Source organism: Suillus subaureus (genome assembly GCF_016647635.1).
Source record: "Suillus subaureus strain MN1 chromosome Unknown BJ212scaffold_24, whole genome shotgun sequence".
Lineage (NCBI taxonomy): Eukaryota > Fungi > Basidiomycota > Agaricomycetes > Boletales > Suillaceae > Suillus > Suillus subaureus.
In genome coordinates this window covers 212025-232283 of record NW_024538580.1, presented here as the reverse complement: position 1 = coordinate 232283, position 20259 = coordinate 212025, and the positions used below count along the sequence as shown (strand labels likewise).

General features: G+C 49.8%; 6 protein-coding genes across 6 annotated transcripts; 2 read left to right on the top strand and 4 right to left on the bottom strand.

Annotated features, from left to right (window-relative positions):
* Nucleotides 1–141: 141 nt before the first annotated feature.
* On the bottom strand, nt 142–7572 carry BJ212DRAFT_1447900 (uncharacterized protein; the record flags this gene model as incomplete). The annotated part of the gene is made up of 13 exons (XM_041338467.1): nt 142–231; nt 285–439; nt 491–652; nt 704–794; nt 845–988; nt 1040–1143; nt 1196–1366; nt 1418–1635; nt 1684–2972; nt 3024–5991; nt 6046–6763; nt 6813–6917; nt 6963–7572. 13 exons carry the CDS (start codon nt 7570–7572, stop codon nt 142–144), a joined length of 6825 nt encoding a protein of 2274 aa, XP_041191082.1.
* A 680-nt stretch (nt 7573–8252) lies between these two features.
* Nucleotides 8253–8901, top strand: BJ212DRAFT_1482675 (uncharacterized protein; the record flags this gene model as incomplete). Its single annotated transcript, XM_041340464.1, has 3 exons — nt 8253–8369; nt 8426–8575; nt 8632–8901. 3 exons carry the CDS (start codon nt 8253–8255, stop codon nt 8899–8901), a joined length of 537 nt encoding a protein of 178 aa, XP_041191081.1.
* Nucleotides 8632–9798, bottom strand: BJ212DRAFT_1367234 (tubulin binding cofactor A-domain-containing protein). Its single transcript, XM_041336132.1, has 5 exons — nt 9484–9798; nt 9330–9435; nt 9173–9259; nt 9029–9108; nt 8632–8958 (listed from the first exon to the last, which is right to left on the bottom strand). The coding sequence occupies exons 1-5, from the start codon at nt 9540–9542 to the stop codon at nt 8931–8933; spliced, it is 360 nt and encodes a 119-aa protein (XP_041191080.1). The 5' UTR covers nt 9543–9798; the 3' UTR covers nt 8632–8930.
* A 250-nt stretch (nt 9799–10048) lies between these two features.
* Nucleotides 10049–10841, top strand: BJ212DRAFT_1301123 (uncharacterized protein; the record flags this gene model as incomplete). The annotated part of the gene is made up of 3 exons (XM_041333084.1): nt 10049–10132; nt 10378–10427; nt 10469–10841. The coding sequence occupies 3 exons, from the start codon at nt 10049–10051 to the stop codon at nt 10839–10841; spliced, it is 507 nt and encodes a 168-aa protein (XP_041191079.1).
* Nucleotides 10842–11133: 292 nt separating this feature from the next.
* On the bottom strand, nt 11134–12126 carry BJ212DRAFT_1275489 (uncharacterized protein; the record flags this gene model as incomplete). Its single annotated transcript, XM_041331223.1, has 3 exons — nt 11134–11233; nt 11285–11960; nt 11994–12126. The coding sequence occupies 3 exons, from the start codon at nt 12124–12126 to the stop codon at nt 11134–11136; spliced, it is 909 nt and encodes a 302-aa protein (XP_041191078.1).
* Nucleotides 12127–17130: 5004 nt separating this feature from the next.
* On the bottom strand, nt 17131–18498 carry BJ212DRAFT_418273 (uncharacterized protein). Its single transcript, XM_041343147.1, has 3 exons — nt 18186–18498; nt 17534–18103; nt 17131–17478 (listed from the first exon to the last, which is right to left on the bottom strand). The coding sequence occupies exons 1-3, from the start codon at nt 18337–18339 to the stop codon at nt 17207–17209; spliced, it is 996 nt and encodes a 331-aa protein (XP_041191077.1). The 5' UTR covers nt 18340–18498; the 3' UTR covers nt 17131–17206.
* Nucleotides 18499–20259: the final 1761 nt, after the last annotated feature.

Here is a 20259-nt window from a genome sequence, read left to right as displayed (position 1 = left end):
CAGTTCGCGGTGTAATAAAATGGTGTAATGTACAGGATTTAGATCATCGGGTATTTACTGGCATGGATGGTATGTGGTAAGGCTACAGTGGAACGACATGATGCTTGTGTCTTGAATAAAAGGACGTGATATGCTAAAGCTTCACCAGTCTGGCCAGAGTTCAACCAGACTGTTCAAACTGTAAGGGTCTTCTTCTGGGATGTCTTTTTGCTTCATCCATCGATCAGGGACCTGGAAGAAAGTGTCATTGAAACGCTGTGAAAAACATCCTCATGTCCACTCACTAAGGGGAAATATCTGTCCATGGCGCTGATGAATCGTTGTCTATACTGCTTGGGCGTAACAATGGTGGGTTCTCCTCTACCAGCGCCACCAAGGAAAGCAGACTCCTTCACCCAGCTCTCGAGTTTTTTGTCCCAAGTGTAGGTGCGAATGTAGTCTAGCACAAAGTAAATACATCGTCACAGGCAGACACGAGTTTACCACTTACCAACGATACCCACCACTAGTTCATGGGTATGAGCATCAACGCCGACGATAAGTGAATAATCCATGACATTTATGTCTTCCAAAAACTTGGTGTCGTTATACAACGACCCTCTCAGTATGCGCTTCGAATGTTCACGGAGATAAAACGGTGAGAGATGAGCAGCTGTGGAAGCGATGTTTAGTGACTTCAATGTCTCCAAGATAGCTTACACACTTTCAACGAGGTTTTCATCTAGCAGTACTTCGTTTTCTCGTCCAGTGGATCGCACATGTCGATTACGGGTCGACCCCTTGAGATCATAGATCTGAACAAGTCGTCAGCAAAGAGAGCATGTGTCACGAGTAAATATCGTACCCGGGAAAATCGACGATCGTAAAAGAGGTTCTCCATCACAAAGAGGTTCATATGTGTCAGTTTGGCCTTGCTCGAACCCTTATCTCTCGACTTCTTGAACGTCAATTTGTAGCACCCAAACACCTTGGCGAGTAAAGTGGGACGCTGATAAAAGTCGTTTGGAACGCTTGCGGGCTAAACAAAGGGGTAACTTACGTTGCCATAGATCGCAGATGCCATATATTCAAAGTATGCTGGTCCGAACGTTTCCATTGTCTGAAGCTCTGCCCTCGAAAGTTCTTTCGCAATGAAACGATCGTCTGGTGGAAGAGCTAGTAACATCATCACTTGGGCAAGAGATAAATTACAGACCTCTTGTCTTCAAGAACGCCGAGCCAGACTTACCTCCATTGGCGTCCCACTTGACACACCTTGCCAACGACTCAACCATACTCTTCTCGCAGTCATGCGTCCTGCGCAAAGCATCGAACTGTTCTGGAAATAACACAGTACAGCTGATGGTTAAACCACCACTTTCAAACGCTAGAATGGAGTAAACGCATTGCACATTTGGTCAAGTACAAAGACACTCACTAATTACCCAAGGCATTTTCGTCGACGCAGATTTGAGCTCCTCCGCGGGGTTACCAGGTTCCGCAGTTTCCACGTTGACCACTCCCCACGTCGAGGAAGACTCCGCGACAGAATGGTCATCGGGCATGAATGCTTCCCCTCCATCAGTCAGCTTCGGCTCCCGTGCGGTCCTTTTCTCGGCCCGAGACTTGGCCAATATTTCTCGGTATTGAGGAGAACTGCAAGCGATTAGTGATAAACAAGACGTCAAATGACAAATAACCTACTTCAACGCCAATGCGATGATAGATGTAGGCTCATCGGTCCTTACAACCATAGAAGAATCACGGAAAATGTGTTCCGGATCATTCAACGGATCTTCAACCTCTGGATCCGATCTGCGCGGAGGGAACTGAGCCGAGAACAATCCCTGAGACAGTCCCTGAAAAGCCTGCTTGAATATCGAGTTCCTCCCAGGTTCATCAAGCGAAATCGGAGGCGGCGTTGGTGGGAGATTTATCGGGATCTCAGATTTGAGGAAGGGAGATGGCGGAAATGATGCCACTTGCTCGAGCTGCCGAGCTGGCGGTGGAAATGGTGGCGTCGATGATGAAGGTGCCGGGGAAGGCTCGCCCGCAGGTACCGGAGTTGATGTATCTGTAGCATGCTGCACAGTGACGGTGGGAAGCGTGACAGACTGCTCTGGCGAAGAATCCATTGTGGTTTTATCTGTCGGCTTTCGTGCTTCATCCTCATCACCGCCCTCATCGTCCGCTTCACTAGAACTATCAGAGCTCTCTGACTCATCTTGTATCGCATCTTTGATACTATCCAAAACCTCAACCGTAGCACGAGCAGAAGCGACTGGCCGTGCCTTTCGACCCCTGATAACTGCATAACGCCTGTTTGCTCGCTCCGTATCCCGATTTATGCGCTCAAAGTGTCGTGCAATGTTAGAGACCTTGCTTCCAGCACCTTGAGGTGGCCGTCTGAACTGAGGCTTAGTGATAGGTACGACTGAGGTGGGACGAGAGGGTGCTTTGTCTTTTTGGATGGCTCGGGCAGATGGCTTCCGTCGCAAGGTGCGACCACCACCGGCAGGAAGCGGTTTGGATGTGTGCGGCGGCGATGACGTCGGATCGCCGTGGAGAGGTCTCGACCCACGTTTATCTGGCGAAGGCCGTCGAGATGCAGTTGAAGACTCGAAGGAAGACCCAACAGGTCCAGGCATACGTGAATTTTGAGTGCCCAAGGAGCGACGGTTGAGGTGCCTCGAGGCTATATTCGCTGCATAGCTGGACTCAAAGTCGGACACCGAGGGCTTCTTGACGGGCTCTCTGTGCCTGCGTATAGTAGACCTTTGAAGCGGTGGCTGCGCAGGATATTCCTGTTCACTTTCGGACACTGGAGGAAATGGAGCCAGAGCGGTCTTCGCAAGCTCCTCAACACCCTGCGGGGGTAGGTACTCCTGGTACCGAGCTACCAGCTCTGCAACACTAGGGTGAGCTTGCGGCCGTCGAGGCAGCCTTGATGCTCTTGTGACAACACGTCCAACGCGTGATTCACTTTGCTCCGCCTTGATAGTATGGTAAGCTAGAGAGTTTTAAAGAACAATGTATACACTTGCTTGTGTTGTTGATGTTGCACCTTGGTCTGAGAGTGCCCCATCATCTTTAGATGCACCAATAGTTGAATCACTCTCAGCGTCCGATTTCTGTTCAGTAGCCACGTCAGGCTCAATAACTGAAGGAGGTGCTTCGGTATCAGAAGAGGCCGTCGCTGTCTTCTCTGCAACAGTTTCAAGCTCAGCCTCTGAAGCCTCTGACGCAGACGAAACAAAGGATCCTCCAGTAACCCGCCTACGAGTTAAGGCGCCCTCTTCCGCCTCCGAAACGCTGGAAAAGGGCTGATGAGATTCACTAGGACTCGCAGGATCAGATTTCTTCGGCCACATCGCCCTTACAGACCCAAGAGCAGCAGATACCCTCCGCGCGTTCCTGTCCAGAGTCTGAATGCCCCTCGGCTTCGGGAGTTTGTCAAAGTCCTGCTGCCATGCTACGATCTTGTCCTGTCGAAAGGATCGAACTTGATTCAAGGCGAGCGTGTCAGTCGGAGCTGACTCTTTGTAGATCTTGTTGATCAACTGAGCAATCTCCTCTCTCTCATTTTCAGCACGTGTAATCAGGTTATTGATATCAGCGAGGAGTTTTGCGTCCTGCTCCTCATCGCCAGTCGCTGCATCAATGCTGATGAGCTTGAGATCATCGACAAGAGCAGTGTACCAGGTAGTATTCCGACGGTGCAGCCGTTCGTAATCCGCATTCTTGAGCTCCAGCTGCGATTCCGGACGGATGCGAATGCGCATAGCAGGGTAGACAACCTCATGGAGGATCACAGGATCTGCTTGGAATCGCACCGTCATTCCCTTCTTCGCGAAGTACCGAATGTGGTGCTGGTAGATATTATGTTGGCAGCCAGCACCTTGGACAAGCTGTACGTCTGCGGGGTAGAAGTGCAATTCCAAGAACTTCGCAAATGAGTACCGCTGCATCTCTTCGGAGATGGGAATAAATGGCGTCGCTGAGCCACACACCCGACAAGCGCTCCAAGTCGTGATAGTTTCCGGAGACGGGTAGAGATGCGGACCCTTGGCCTTGATCTGTCCATCCCACTGCTCAACAGCAACTGCAAGTCTAGTTTCATTATGCACATAGACCTTGCAATGCCTCGCAAGTGGCTGATTGCATCCTTTCCCAGTGCAAATCGCTTTCGGGTCAAGGAACTGGACCAGCGTCTCGTTAACGCTCTTCTCAATGAACTGACCCAGCGTGCAATCGTTCTCGCCATAGAACTTGATATACTTCAATCCAGGAGCGAAACAGGCGCGATGAAGACCAAATTCTTCGATCGGAACGGTGTATTCCCAAAGGCTGATGCATTGGTACTGGTCAATCACGAAATCGTCAGCGTTCTTGCGGAGGTACCATTCCCATATACGTCGTTGCTCTTCATGACGATACTTCACCATACCGAACTGGCTCTCCAGCGCAATGTCTGCAGCGGTCTTGAGGGTAATCGTATGCTCTTTCTCACCGGGATCGATAAGGCGGGGGGAATGGAAGAACTGTGACCCCCCAAGGACATGCAATGTACCTGGCTGAGGCTCGAAGTAACCAGCGGGTTCCTCGCCGAGTTCAGACAGACCAGAAGTTGGCGTTTTCGGAAGATCAGGGAGTGGGAGTGCTTCAATTTGGGCTTTTACATCGTCCATATCTGGTTCGATTCTGGACATAGTAGCTGCTTCACTTGCAGGCGTGGGGGTTCCCGAAGGGGCCTTACAATCACTTGTAACAGGGGCCTTTTCCTCTCTTCGCACAATCTCGTCTTCCCAAGCGCGTTGCACACGAGTGAACTCGTCATCCAATTCCTTCATCCTCCTGATAGGCTGAGGGGGAGGAAAGCGCAGAGTAGCAGAAACGGATATGAACGTCTTGGTGTACGGCTCTAGTGACTGCTGAATCCGTTTCGAAAGACGAAGGCGCTCGGCGTCAGCATCCGGAAGATCATCTTCAGCTTCTTTGATCTCCGCCTCCTCCGCCTTTTGCCGCTCCTTATCCTCTGGTGTCACTAGATGCACCAGGGATACGGATGCAGGCACAAGACCACCAGGGTTCGATACTGTGCCGGATCCTTCTGCACACCGCTTTGTAACCACACCTGCCGGTACAGCCTCTGCACTCAGGCTAGGGAGCGTGATCACGGAGTCCTTCCACAGGTGGGTCTCCAACTTCAAGTTCCTCACGACAAACATCAAGAATCTGGTCACTTTCTTCACCCTCTTGAGCGTATCTACATCCCCTCCTCTCAGGATGATGGTGCACCCCAACTCACGGCTGCATCCCTCAAACCGCATATACGTCTTCCGTTGCCCTGGGATCAGAGGGTGGTCAAAAGTCTGCACACGAAACCGCGCACAATGACCTAATCGAGGCTCTAGAGCAAGCTTGTCGATCGACGAAAAGACATCCCCCTGAGTCATCCGAGCCACGAATTGGATCGCGGTGGGCTTTACAGCGCGAGCGACGGCGATATTATGCTTCGCAAGCCCTTCGAGCGCAATTCTACTCACTGACTTTTCCACCAACACCACGTGTGGCCTGAGCGCCGCGATCCTGCTCGCCAAGTTTCCGAGATACTCCTTTTCCTGCCTAAGAATCTGACCAAAGTGGACATATTGACCCTCGACCCGATGAAACTCAAGTGGAAAGGTTACAAGCATGACACGCGGATTACGTTGCATGCGTGACATTTGCTTATGGGCAACATTCTTGGTTATGACGGCACCATCAACGTATTCCGAGTCGCTTGGTGCTCCACCGGGGATTTTTTTGATCTTGACATATCGTCGGACATCCATATCTTCACCCTGGTGGTATGGAAGGGCAGTGAAGGTGAGTTCTTTAGCGACACGAAGGGCAAGTCTGAGCAGAGCTTCTTCCCATTCCTTGATGTTCGGAATCTGCTCGGTCGTGAGCATTTGCCGCAGCATGACGCGAAGATGGAACATGGAAATTAGGTTAAGCTCCTGGGCATAGCTAAACGCATAACATGAGATCATGCAGGATGGCATATATTAAATTTTAACTCACGCGGTAGAATCTCGCCTCGTGCGCCAACCTTCAATAGTAGGGAAGCTATCGAGCCGACTATGCGCTCGGCTCCTGATAAAGGGCGTGGCCGCATCAAAATCGCCAAAGCTATTGAATCTGGAGCGCATAGTATTGTAATTCCCAGGACTGTCTGGCCCGTGTTGGTCCGGAGAGCTCAATGGAAATTGAATTGAGCTCATTGTGCCCTCGACATTGATTGGTACTGTGACTGGAAAGTCAACTGGGGTCTTTGACCGAGGAGCCACAGCAGTCTGTGCGGTATTTTTGCTGAAGTTGGATATTGAAGGAGGATCCTTCTCGTCTTCTGAGAGGTTCCGCCGAAAGGGTGCTGTACTCTCGCGGACAGGCTCCCACTCGCCGAGAGCGGTAGACACGGAGTCATTGTCGGATATCAGTCTCTTTGTCTCAGCAATAGAATACAGATTGAACGGTTCGTCCGTCCTTCCGAAGAGCTGCGACGCGGCGAATGGGGATTGCGGATGGTGACCGAGACTGAGCGCGAATGAATCGCCGCCAAACTGGTGAGCAGGGAATGGAGAGGCTGTAGAAGAGGCAACAGAACGCCTGTCGTCGTCATCTTCATCTTCAACTTTTGCAAGTTTCTCGAGACAGAGATTGCACACTCGGACCATGCCGTCATGACCAAACCTCGAACCCTTGATAATATTGGATGCACAATGCGAGCAGAATATTTGGCCTGCGCTTGAATGAACGGCAGGTCTGAATTCAAAAGGTAGGGTACGTACCACATATACGACAATGATGTTTGCGTCGCCATGTTGTAAAGACGCTTTTGCAATCATAACACTCCTTTGCATTGGAGTCTTCCATCCAATAATCGCGAGAGAGACCTACGGCAGTGTTAGAAGTAATTATAAAAGAGTCGGTATATTTACCTTCACCACGAATGCGACGTATGACTTTGGATACAGAGGCAGACCGATTTACTGAAGCAGTAGTGCGTATGCTACGGGCATCATCCTGAATGGGGAAACCAGGGATGGCGGTGCCAAAGAGACCACCGTCTTGAGTCTCGTATACAGGAGTATATTGGCCACTACGTGAAGGCGAGCGGTCTAATTCTATACCAAAGGATGGCGGATCTGATACGACTGGTGTTAAGGATACGAGGGGTGGTGCAGTCTTGGATGGCACGACTGTCAATGATGACGGACGTTCAGGTGCAGGGGACCGAGAAGAAAAGGTAGATATGTTTACGGCGGTCGCGGATGGACGCCTCTGTTCGCCTGTAAGGGCTCCAAGAGTGCCATTGGGAGGCGGTGTGAGAGTGGAAGATGTCAATGGCGCGGCGAAACTATTCTTCATGCGTGAAAACAAAGAAGTCACAAGAGCATAGGATGAATAATCGTTTTCGTCCTCTTCTGAGAATGGATTGAAGGAAGTCAATGAAGTGACATCGTCGCCAAGTTTTGTGCTGCTCCGAGACCTCGACGGAAGGCCGGAATGGGTGCTCTGTACTGGAGAGTAGGTGAGTGGTGATTCCATTTGAGAGTCAGTCGTAGTTCAGGATCACAAGCTAGAATATTGGAGCTACCTGCACCTTCAGCTTCCACAGAGCATGATGGTTCAACCGTTGACGAACTAAAGGCGGTCAGTTTCCTTACTAGGTAGTTCAATTACTAAATCAATCCTCTTGTCCTCTACTACCGTGACAGTTTCCCCTTGGGAGTACTCCTGCAAGTCAACTCCAAATTATTCATGGAATTTAGGGGGATAACCACAGAATATTCCATTCGTCAGAAGTTTGACCACTTCCGATATCCTACACGCTGCACGCGTCTACGACTGATAGCAAAAGTCTCTTTAAGACCCCCATCTCGTTTTAGGGCGGCCTTGTCCCTGACGCGCAATGTGACTTGACCCTTTCGAAGCATTGTTGACAACCTTATAATTATGTCTCAGCTCTCACCTTCAGGGTCATTCGCTTAAGTATAAATTTTCGTCGAGCACTTATGTATATGGTACCCAAAACATGATGTCCCTGGATGATCATTAAAGGGTAGACATTCCCCAGAGCACCGCGGGTCCTCGCCTCTACGCTGCGTCATGTGGAGAGGGCTTCAGGGGGACTTTAAATAAATGATAACTCCGTAATTTACAAACACAAACAGCCGACTACAAACTGCTGCGCTATTAGTGGTATCAATACAAAGTTTGTCTTCCTCATGGCACACCGCCAAGAACCGCCGCCCATCCAAGAAAACGATCCATCTGAGATCGATCCCATATGGACGTCAAGCCGTACTGCACGCCAGATTTACGCCTTGGGTGATGTTGAAAAAGTGAAGCCGTAACACACCGCATGGGGGTCCACCGCTCACAAATCATGCCTCACTAGGACATAACCCGTCTCCTATCTCTTGCAGCGTCGTCCGTCTCACTGCTCACTCTCCCACAGACGGATGAGCCCGAGGACACCCTCCCTCAGGGAGAAGAGCGCTCAGAACAATTCGTTCTAGAAGTGAGCGAGTATTTTGAACGGCTAGACGTCAGTCAACTTCTCATCGCACATCTTGAAAAAAATTCTCAACTCAATCCCCGAAGTCAATTCAAGTAGCTATTCGCTCTTCCCTGGCTCATATCCGCCAGTCACGAATCGCACCTTCCGCGATCACAGCTCCCCCTCTTGGATTTGTTCCCCCTTCACTCGGTGTCGGTCTTCCAAGAGCTGCCGGATCCAGTCGAGGCCTACAAGAAGAGCGCATCGATCGAGATGCATGGGTGGGCATCCTCGACGCCCTCACACGCCTCAGGGCATCACAACAGCACGAACAACTAGTACAAACTTCCTCACACTACGCAATGAATATATGAGTTCAACTAAACTATAATGAGCTGCGCGTCTATGCCGAGACCTTCGAATCAAAGTGTCTAATATAATGCAATCAAAAGTTAGGTTCATATCATCGCGTGACTGTCCAGGTTAACAGCCGAAACTTACACGCTCGCCTCCTCCAATGCTTCCTCTGCATGTAGCAGCTCAATATCTTCCGCAAACTCAGTTTGGTTCTTGGCTCGCAGCTTCCGAAAGACGCGCATATCAGGGGGGCGCAAAGCAAAGATAGAAAACGAAGGAAATACGCACGACGAGTTCTCGTAGATCTTGTACCGCCTTGCCTAGACGGTTATCAGAATCCTTGATCATCCTGTGTGACTCTTCCAATATCCTTCTCTGATCGGCGTGTTGTCATAAACATGAGCTTTAGCTGGTGATGAATGTAAAATGACTGGTTGTCACGCACGGCACTTTTCACGTCCCACTCCTCAGCGTCATTTGCGATAAGCTTATCGACTTTCCGCTGTTGCTCTTCTGCTTCTTTTGCATACAGGATGTGTTCCTTCAACACCCTGAGAAATCGACTTAGCGCTCTTCGACCCGAGGGTCGCCATTCTTACCTTTTCGCTATGCCTGACTTGATGTTCAGCTGGCGGTGAACGGCTGGCTTGTTCGACATGGTAGTTCAAGCGGTATAGTTTAGATGACTAATTGAAATGACGAGGAAAGATGGTCTTTGCGCCGCAAAGGCCCTATCGTTGCATCCAGATCGACCCCATCGATAAGGTCATAGTTGTTAGCTACTACCGCCGCCCAGAATTTCAATTCATGTGCATTTTGAACTCAACCACAGCAATCGAGTTGCAAATACCAGTATGACTCGATCGAATTCTTCCTTATATCGACCACAAGCTGTATTCTCCCACATTTCAGAAATTCTGTTCAGAAAGCGGAAATATCGATTCATTGCTTGAGATATAGTATGACAATTCTACATAGATGCAGTACAGCCCGCGCTCGCTAGTGCAGCAAGTACAACTGATACCTACAAGAAGCTTGACGAAGAATCGACAAATATAGTGCGTGTGGAAATATCGGCAATGAGACATGAGAGCGTGGCGAGTGACGATGTGTGATATGCGGCGAAATGGATGGCGATAGGAACCAGAGCGTGAGGATAATGGAATGTCGACGACCGATGCATCCAAACCCGCAAGCGGGAGTGGACAGAACGTCAAGAACTGCAACAATGACCAACTCCTAGTCGCCGTATGTATCAGGCGCTCAAGCCCTCCTCAACACACGCTACACTTGACTAGCAAATGAGGTACGGAGGATGACGAGCTGCTCAGAGACATGGAAATGTCGAAGTGGAAAATGTAGGCGGTGGTCGTAAACCTTCAAAAAAAAGAAACTCCGCTGCGCCAACCACAATTGCTGCGCTTGCACACAAACATGCAATGTTGTGGTCGCCATGTGTTATTCGCAAGATAGCTTGATGATCTCGCGAATAGGGTACGGGTCACGAAAGAAGCGGTGATCAGTCGCCGGATCATGACAAAAGGTGATAAGTAGGATGATAATAAAACATGCCATGCGTGCTAGATGCGGAATAGTCTTCGTAGAGGACGGAGATGAACAGCTACGTAAGGAAACCCCATTCCAGAAAGGCGAGGATGCCCGTGAGAGTGTTGCCACTAATGATGCGCCTGTGTATCGGCGCGCACGAGGCACGTACCACAATAAAGTGGTCGTTCGTCTCAGTGCGAGAAGGATGAAATGGAACGGAAGGGGAGGGACAGAGGATGGCGTGATAACAAGAAGCACACGCAGATGCGGCGAAGCATGCACATCACTTGGATGTGACCAAGTGCCTCGAGCTGCCCTGCGGTCTTGTGTCGTATCGTGTCCTCACATCATCCGGATCCAGTCGGTATCCGATCTTCATCGTCAGGGTTTCCTACTCGTCGATGCATAGCAGTCGACGAACGAGCGGCGCAAGCGCCAATACGCCAGTCCGAAAATGAATAGAACGTCACTAGGACGCCCGAAGAGCCATCCATGCAGCGCAGGAAGACATAACAATGCGTATGAAGTTCATGACGAGTGCAGAAATAAAAAATGCGTGCTAAGTGTCCGTGTGCGTGAAACCTGTAGTCCGGCGACAGGCATTCCAGTGTCGTGATCATGCGAATAAACAATGCTGATAATGTAAACCGACGGTGCTTTTGTTGCGGATATTTTCGAGCGAGTCCACGTCAACACGGCAATCAGAAATTTGACTGTGATTGCTGAGATACTGCTGCGACTGCGGCGGCAGCAGCGGCGTGACGTTGCTCAGCGGTGCCGAGCATCAACGCCTCATTGACGCTAAACATGAGGTTAGATTGCGTAGTAAAGCAGTGTTGATATGAAACATACGAGCGAAGTCGCTGTACTTCGGCCTCAGCCTGTTGGAGTCTCGTCTGGAGCTGCTGAGCGGTCATCTCGAGGTACTTGACGTGAGTCGTAGCGCGGTCTAGGAGCGAAACCTTGCTAGACTTCTGGTTGGAGACCGGAAGAGCATCCTTGAGTCTACGGTAACCGTCCCGAAGCTCATCTCGACGCCTCTGCTCTGACTCGATGCGTTGACGACGGATCGTCTCGCGGCGCATGTCAGTGCTGGCGTTTGCAGGGATGGAGGGCTGGAAGTCATCATCCTCATCATCAGAGTCGTCGTTCCTCGACTTTCTCCGCGTAGCCTTGGTAGCAGAACGCGTGGTAGGCGCCGCAATGGGGTTGAAGCGGTGCGACCGCGGCACGGCAGCGGAGTAAGGAACGGAGTGCACGGAGGAAGGGGAGTGGGTCCCGCTTCCACGGCTACGCCGGCCTGAAGTAAGGCCGTCCGACGAGAGCTCACCAGCGCTGAGAGAGTACACAGCGGGAGGCGGAATGCCGTTGTCGGGGGGCGTGTAGGGGCGCCCTGGCGAAGCAGTCGTGTACGACGTGCTCGAAGAGTAAGAGTACTCCCCGATGGAGTTGGTAAGGTTCAACGAGTTGAAGTCCAAGCGAGGAGACGAGGATGAGGGTCCAGGGACTAAAAATAGAACACGGTTAACTCGTGGGAACATATGAGTCATTCAATACTAACGGGACATCGTGGAGACACCATAGGGGGACTGAGGGTACTGCAAGTACGGCTCGAGGTTGGCGATCGAGTCATAAGCAAATGGGGTGTCCATGAAGTTGGGGCTCCGGGGGTGCTCGAGGAGAGTTGATTCCATGAGGGCTGATTGAAACTAAAAAAAAAGGGTGTGTCGGTGTACGGAGGGCGGGTGCTTGCACTGCAGCTAGGTAGAGATGATCGTCGAAATAAGCTGACACTTGAAATATGCTGGGCTACATTGCGTTAAACAAAAGGACTACAATAGAATAATAAGAGAATAACTTACCGGAGCCGACTGCACAATAGAACAACAGAGCTGAAGAAAGAAAAAAAAAGTCGGAACTGGAGAACAGGGAGGTAGTCGGGATCTGAGGATTTGAAGAAAAGAAGGGGATGAGGAGACTTGGTTAGTTTTTTGATTCCGTCTAAATATCCCTGGCGCAAATGGATTGTAACGATTTTTTTAGGAAGGTAAATCTCACGTTACTAAATTTGGAAAGTGTGGTATTCCCGCTGTGCCTCGTGTTTGTGCCTTCAACCCTTCATGTCCAAAAATGACTTCGGAATTTCTAGTCCCTGTCTTCTTCTCTCTAAAGCGGTTCCTATCTTTTCACAAACGGGGCTTGCATTGACACGCATCTCTTCCCACTCAAGTCTCCTTAGTCTAGCAATTACTGCCTCGTTGTCCGGATCCTTTCCTGAGCCAATCCTAACACGGCCAGCCTCCACTTGCCATCAGATCATCAATTCCAAATCAGCTACAACCCGCTCTCCATTTTGTCTGTAATTTGTATCACCCATTTCCTTCCATTGCTAAATTGTCATCTCATCTCCATTCTTTCACTTCTTGCCCGTTACCCAACCCCTTCTCCGAACGTCATTCACGCTCACCCTAAGCTAACTCATGATCGTCTAGCCCATTTACCACCATAGCATTTTTCATGTCGCTTCCTCCTTCCTCTGGGTTCGCTTCTGGTCCCCCCAGAACTGCAAGTCCCGATCATACCGTTCGCAACCCTGACGCATTACATTTTTGCCCGCCGCGCCGCGGCTCGGTCAACTAGTAATACCCTGTCTCGCCGGTGACACCATAAATCTAGATCCGGCTAGCCAAGTAAGGCGCTCTCCGGTGACCCTAGCAGCCGCCCGTGTTATCGAATCGGTATCTGTGGTTTTGCTTAAGTCTGGTCCTCAAATTCGGTTTAATCATTTTTTTCTCAACATGAGGATCACAAACCTCACAACGTTTCGTTCATCCCCCCGCTACTCGCGCTAAACCTTATAATCCATATCCATGCTCCGATCATTTGTGTCACTTTTCTTGTCAACTATTGGTATAATTTAATATGTGCTGTCACGCAGAGTTTTGAATTCACCCACTTGTGACTGATCACATGAGCCTCGGAACGTCTCCTGTGCAATTATGATCACCCAGCCGATGTAAACGCACTACTGAAACGCTTTTTCTCTAGGGCTTAAGGTGTTGCTAAACGCGACGAAGCAATGCCGTCATCTCAACCTTCCCTGACAATATCGCGGCGGTAAGTCAGAACTTCATAATATGACACCACAAAAGAATTACCCCCTCTCATGTCCATAACGAGGCGAGTTATTATATTCCAGTGGTGTTACGCCGTGGGTCCATGTTTAGTACGTGCCTGTGCAATTGGAATGCCTTGTTTACAGCCGAGAGCGCGCGTTCTTTTTGGGAAAGTCTAAAGAACATTCCGTGTCTAATCACAACAGTGCCCTCTCTCGTCAATCAGTGGGTTCGCATCAGATCTCAGTATTAACGTACGAGTGAGTTCGAGTGAATAGATGTGTGACTTGAGAATGGAGGATGATCAATCACCATCAGATGACGTTAGTGAGAAAACGTAATTAGACTTTAAGCAAAAACACGCACCAGAGGCGATGCCTGCGTCACTACACAGCTGTCAGGTCCGACTGTCTCGCACAGACCTAGAGGGTACGACCACAGTTATGCACTGACGGACCATTGCGATAGAAGAATTTCGTTACCGCGGCATTCATATCCCAGTAGATGGCTAAGCCCTGCATAAAATCTTTACCGTGTGGAATGGATGAGTGGGAAACCTTTCGACTGATCACAGGAACACGGCCACAACGTAGGAAGCATGTGGGTGTACATGGATGTTCCGGGTAGACCAAGAGACGGCCGGATGAGTTCGCAGAGAACAAGCAGAGTTCAATATGTCCACTTGTGCCGAAAAAGAAGCGCAAAACTGGTCATGCATCCCACCAGTGTCTAGACTTTCCTCGGATCGGAGGATTGTGGAGTTCCTGGCTCACCGGGGATCTACAAGTAGCTTCGCCCGCGTAGTACTACAGAGACCCCGCCGCTTATCATGAAAGCAAGAAGCAAGCAAAGTTGAGGCGAAAATAGGGACGCCGTAAGCAAAGCGCATCAGCTGCGAGGCCCCTGCAAAACGATAAGACTGTAAGCATCAGCCTATCAGGAGCCTCGTTGTGGGTGAACGAAAACCATGTAGGATCGACGGTTAGAATCGTTGATTCTAGTGCACGGAGAAAAGTAAGCGATTAGTTTCATGAGTAGAACTTATCGTGCGCCGTATCAGGCTTTGTGATTTCGTTCCATTCTGGAAGCATTGAACAAACAAAGGCGATAGTATGAAGGCAAGGCCCCTAGATCGGTAGTTTACTGTATCGCAGATTGAGCGCAGTCTCGAGAATGTCGAGTCACAAGTAAGAGCCCCAAATCAGCTCCTCGCTGTGTTAATAGCGAATCAATGAAGTGGTAGAAGAGCTAATGGATTGCGTTTCGCGGAAACCTGTGGAGCCCGTCGAGCATTCGGCTGGAACAAACTCAACTTGAGCTTGAACGCCGAAAGAGGCAAGTGTGATGGTTAAGCGAGTGATGCCTTCTTGTCACGAGCGTGACACAATTCTTGCCTGCCCCCGCAGTGCCCCCGCGTCACTTTCAGCTCGAGAGATCGCCTTTCCGATTTCAAGCCAGGAATATTTGCAAACACGAGGAGATCTATCCTGATCAACCCAGCAGGAAAGGTGATATCCGCCCTGCGCATGGGTATACGTGATGCGGGCTCAATATTCAATCGTCATCAACAGCTTGCCACTAGCCTTGGATCATCATGATCTCGTTAAAAGCACTCGGTCTCACGATCCAATGCCTTGCATGACGGCGTGTTCGAAACTCTACTTTACTGAACTTTGTATTGACCGCACGCTATAGGCTCATCCTGTCACATGATATTTGGTCGAAGCAGTTCCAGACTCTTTTTTTCAGTTTCACATTAGTTTTCAAGTCACTAAATTGTCCGCTGGGTAGGTTCTTGTGATCCCTCTAGGAAGGCCGTGGGGTCCGGTATACAGATGATGGTTATTGATCTTGCCAGCTACACCCAAAGGATCTTGATCATCTCTTTGTCGATACGGACAACTCCTCTTGACTATATAACGTTTTACACTGATCAGGATGTCTTTCGTTACCCTTTCACGTTTATGAAAAAAATAAACACCCGTTCTCTCTGCGCTCAATGGAACTGCCGATAGAACTGCCTCGCTATCCAGATTCATCTCCGCTGAACTTATCAGAGCCCCATTCTGGAAGGAGCTGCTAACCTACTGTTTTGGTGGTGCTTCTCTCAATCGGCGATGGTTTTACGATTCGGGACCGGCTCAGCTCCTCAACTTTCGGTGCGTCGAGGACTGCATTTTGACAGGTCCATTGTATGGGGAGAGGCTAGCCCCCATAGAATGTTTCGCAACAATGTTGCTTACCGTCCGGCAAGTACGCATCGCCAGGTCCCAATTGCTCTCTAGCTCCCGTGTCATCTGGTGATTGCTGTATATTATCCGCGTCAGTGGAGAAGAACTCCCCCTGTATCCTAAGAATATGAACTCAGAGTGCCCAATTCTGACGATACCTTATCCGAGGACTCCAGAGTCTATTTGACAGTGGTGTTAGAGCCCCGGCTTCCGGGGATCTTCTTCCTGTGGAGCCAATCGTGTGTTACTAGAGTTACGCGAAGTTAGAGGGCATTTTGCTTATTTCCCGCCACATTATAATTATGTGTCCTTGACGTGGAGCTGTCAAAAATCCGAGGGTTATTTGGGACGTGAGCAAGGCGCTCCGCTACCGGTATCCCAACCAATATGCATGATTGTCTGGGTGTCCATCGAACGATCAAGTCTCAGATCGGTCGATCGTACACGCTACTTAGTTTGCCCTTGGTCAAGGTCTGGACCAGCCCTCGTACAAGAATGAGGATGATAGAATGATATAGAAAAACAGAAAAGCGCGAGGCGGTGAACAAACTACTGTACTGACTACAGATGATAGATCATATCTTCGGGGGCTGTTCTACAACTTCCTTCGGTAGGCACCTTTTCGCTCCAGCCCTCTCCTAGAGAGGGCACCCGCGCTTTCATCAAGAAAGCCCTAGATTAAATCCGTTCACATCAACCGAAGAGACAGTCGACCATCGGGTCGAAAAGTGCTTCGGCGAGCGGGTCATATAATTTTGGTGCGCCCTTTCCGTCGGTTCCCGTCGAGTGAGTTCGTGCAGTATTCGTCAAGAATGAGTTCGTTCAGTCGTGTGAATTTCGTATCTTGCGGTCGTAGCAAGCCGCACCTATGGTATGTAATGGCGGGCAGGTGTGTAGACGCGTTACGTATGAGTGATGGGTGGGGAATGAATATATGGTTAGATGCAGTCGTGAGAAGAGTGCAATACATGTTAGTGATAGAATGGGATGAGTGGCCCGAATACTTGGCGGTTAGGGGATTAAGCTTTGAGGAAACGATAGTCCACTGGGGACTGGAGCATTCGCGAGTTGATGAGGTGGAGACACAGTCTCAAGCGCCTATCGATCAGCGAGACGAAGCACGATTGGAGTGATCAAGTGCTTCCTCGGATCAAGAGGGGCGAGAATTCGTGTTGATCCTGCAACATCAAGTTGTATGAGAGGTCGAAGGAAGGCGGATTGACGATAGGACTGCGCATAGCGCCGAACACGTCCCCAGCGCCTACTCCTCGACCTGCCTCGTCCAAAGCTAGATACCTCTCGACTTCTCCCACCGCTGAGCCGCAAAACACGAATAAGAAATACATGATGTGCAGTGAAACAAGATGTGGAAATGATGAAAATGGATGGCAGCAGCGTCCGTTGATAATGGCGCGGGCCACAGCACCTCAGTAATCCGAGGCAGGACTGCGCGAATCCTCTCGCGGGGGCTCTTGGCCTTGAACATGAGCAAGTGAATGGCTTTGCATCCCAGGCTCAGGGGGAGGCGACAACGGTCGGGTGTCGACGCCATGAATATTTCCCGGCGAAGGGGAGCTGCTAGTCCCAAGCGAGATTTTCTCATTGACGGCACGAAGGCGTTGTACCTCCTGCTCTAGCACCATGAGACGAGCCTGCATCTCCTGTGTCTGTTTGTCCAGAAAGATGATGTGATTGGTAGCTAAACGCCACAACGTCAACCATCTGGTGGAGAAGATTATCATTGATCGCCTTACCTCGCTCGAGTAGCGACACCTTGCTACTCTTCTGGTTAGAAACTGGTAAGACATCCTTCAATTTGGCATAGCCATCGCGTAGTTCGTCTCTACGCCTTTGTTCAGCCTCGATGCGCTGTCTGCGTGTTGCCTCCTTTCTGGTGTGAGCCAAGTTCTCTACGTATGTAGCGCCCATGTTGTCTTCGTCGTCTGAGTCGTTTAAGGAACGAGCACGGCCACGACGCCCAGAAGAGCTAGTGGTAGGGGAAGGGGTGGGGTTGTAGCGAAGAGATTGGCGATGAACTAAACTAGGTCCACGGGATGACGATGGGGAGCCTGTCCCGCTGCTGTTTCTCGAATGGTGGTGGTAAAGGCCGTCCGCTGATGTGTCAGATCCTGAAATGGGTGGGGACAAAGGATCATACATGTGAGGTGAGGGCGGAGGGGGTGAGCCAGCAGGCAGATTCATTGACACATGTTGTGGCGATGAGGTATACACGGGTGGCGGATATTGATGCGTTTGATGCGTGGGCATGAGGCTAAGATTATGGAACTGCAGGCCCTGATGCAAGTCTGGCGCAGATAGATGGCCTACAAAGAATCAAGAACATGAGCACATTATCAGATCAACATGTGTTTAAGGTGAGTTTTGGCCTCGAGGATAAAAAAGTACCCACGAGGATGATGAGGGTTAGGATGCTGCACGACAGGAAAAGACTGCTGGTGCTGCATCGCGTGGTGGTTGTACGCGAGGCTGTAAGATGATTCTTGCTCGGCTGGATAGAATCCATAAGGACTTGCATGTCCGAGATTTTGGTTGTGATCATCGGTTATGTGCTGCTGGTGTTGGTGCTGGTGCTGGTGCTGATCCATTGGACTGCTGTGAAAAAAATCGTAGATGGGTCGTGGTACAAAATGAAAACTTGTAGCGCACAAGTTTATCGTGAACTAAAAGGTAAAAAAGCAAATTTAAGAAGAAAAGGAGGAAGCTAAGAATCAAGTAACAATGGTCACCGGTCACCCCCAAAGTCTCCAGAAAGCGATCTCCTTCGCTAACAAGCTACGGAACCAAACCGTTCATAATAATTCGGGCGCCTATTCTATCATATCCATCAGTCCTCCTGTTTGCCCTTTATTTGCACACCATGAGGAACAATGGCAGCTTTACAGAAGAAGAAAAATCATCCAAGTCCTCTCATCAACCAAACGTCCTGCTCCCTATTGTACCTAGAGTTCACCCAAACACCACTCGGCCCAATCCAAGCCGTCGGCACCGTTATGTATTTTTACCATGCCTCGAGGCTACCGTGTGCATGTATATTCTATCACTGGCTGGATCTAAAAAGACGAACATGCTGCACCCAACCACGATGGCACATCAGCTGAGTCCACAGTGAACTTCTACAATGTTAAAGCACGAATTTTGAATTAAAAAAAATTCTGGATGAGTAGATTGTAATGGAACGGCTGCCGACCCTCCGGTCGTTCCTATCGATGGAAAGTTGATAATGAATTGATAGACAGCAACTTCCGCCGATATTTCAACACCCCTTCATTTCCGGTTATATGGAGTTACTCGTTCATGGACTAGGTCACCTGCTAAACACATCAGGGTTCTGGTGGTTCTTGAGCGTCAACGGGGAGTCACCAACCTTCCAGATTGCACGACTCGTTGGAATGATGTCGAATGTCAAAAAACTTCAAATTTGATTGGAGATATCTACACACTAGAAGTCGAGATATACAACTTGATTGTGACTCTAGTAGGTGGTCCTGAAGTTGGTCAAGTGTTTTCTAGCTCAAGGTTTGTTGCACACACTTACCATCGTGTCGGGAGTAAGGGATTGCAAATGGACGGCTATTCTCCCGTATCTGAAGGATAGCCATGGGAAATCACTGTCTTGTTAGGAGTAATATGCCATCGTATCTGAAGAATTGCGAGTTGCCTCCACAACCCTGCGTCTGTTCCGCGATGGAAATTGTCAGACTTCGTAGTAGAATTGCGGGGTTCTCGAGTGTCCGTTTGTCGGGTCCAGCAACAGATAGAGTCACGCATCTGTCGATAGCGTCCAGATTCGAAAAAAATGTTTGCAAATTCGACCACCACAACAGATAATTTGCTGGACATCTATCGCGGCACTGTCCGCACCTGCCTCGCCCGAGCAAAGTGCTTTTGGAATTGGATGGGGATTTTCTTGCGTATGCAGATTTATGCGTCCAATCGACAAGAATATGGCCTACTACTAAACCAAGATTAAGATCGTACCTCAGGCGCACTCTTGGTCCGGCGTAGCAAAGCTAAGTTAATGTGCGCTTCGCCGCTGTTCCGACTGAGCGTACCCCTGAAAGCGTCAGCACAGAAGAAATTAAAATCACTATCTGTCTAGTCCACGGGAGAACGGCCGTCTCCTTTCCAGAACAGCAGTCAAATGATCCATGTGAGCGGCTGGTTAGGGACAAGGATGACCCTGATGTTAGGGGATGGCGATGCGGCGGCGGCTGCGGCGGAGGAAGACAAGCACTGCATAGAAGTAGCCTCATCAATCTATCTGACTTCTGCATGTAGTTTCTTCGCCCTATGGGTGTGGGTGTACGCGACATAGGCACACGAATGGCTGCGGACGTGGATTGTTCTGGGAGCCATACTGGTCATTCTCATTGGTCACAATCCAGTAGAGATGGTATGATAAATCACGGCTGCCATGTACAACTTCTGCCTCCAAATATTTGAAGTGGCTTTTACTGGT

Excerpts from the sequence above, each read along its gene's own strand:
- BJ212DRAFT_1367234 (XM_041336132.1), bottom strand. The coding sequence starts at position 9,542 with ATGTCGAACAAGCCAGCCGTTCACCGCCAGCTGAACATCAAGTCAGGC. Across the intron at positions 9,260-9,329 it reads AGTGGGACGTGAAAAGTGCC|AGAAGGATATTGGAAGAGTC; the intron begins GTGCGTGACAAC and ends CACGCCGATCAG. Across the intron at positions 9,109-9,172 it reads AAGATCTACGAGAACTCGTC|CTGCGAGCCAAGAACCAAAC; the intron begins GTGCGTATTTCC and ends GTCTTTCGGAAG.
- BJ212DRAFT_418273 (XM_041343147.1), bottom strand. The coding sequence starts at position 18,339 with ATGATCACAACCAAAATCTCGGACATGCAAGTCCTTATGGATTCTATC. Across the intron at positions 18,104-18,185 it reads AACCCTCATCATCCTCGTGG|GCCATCTATCTGCGCCAGAC; the intron begins GTACTTTTTTAT and ends GATTCTTTGTAG. Across the intron at positions 17,479-17,533 it reads GGTGTCGCTACTCGAGCGAG|CTACCAATCACATCATCTTT; the intron begins GTAAGGCGATCA and ends TGTGGCGTTTAG.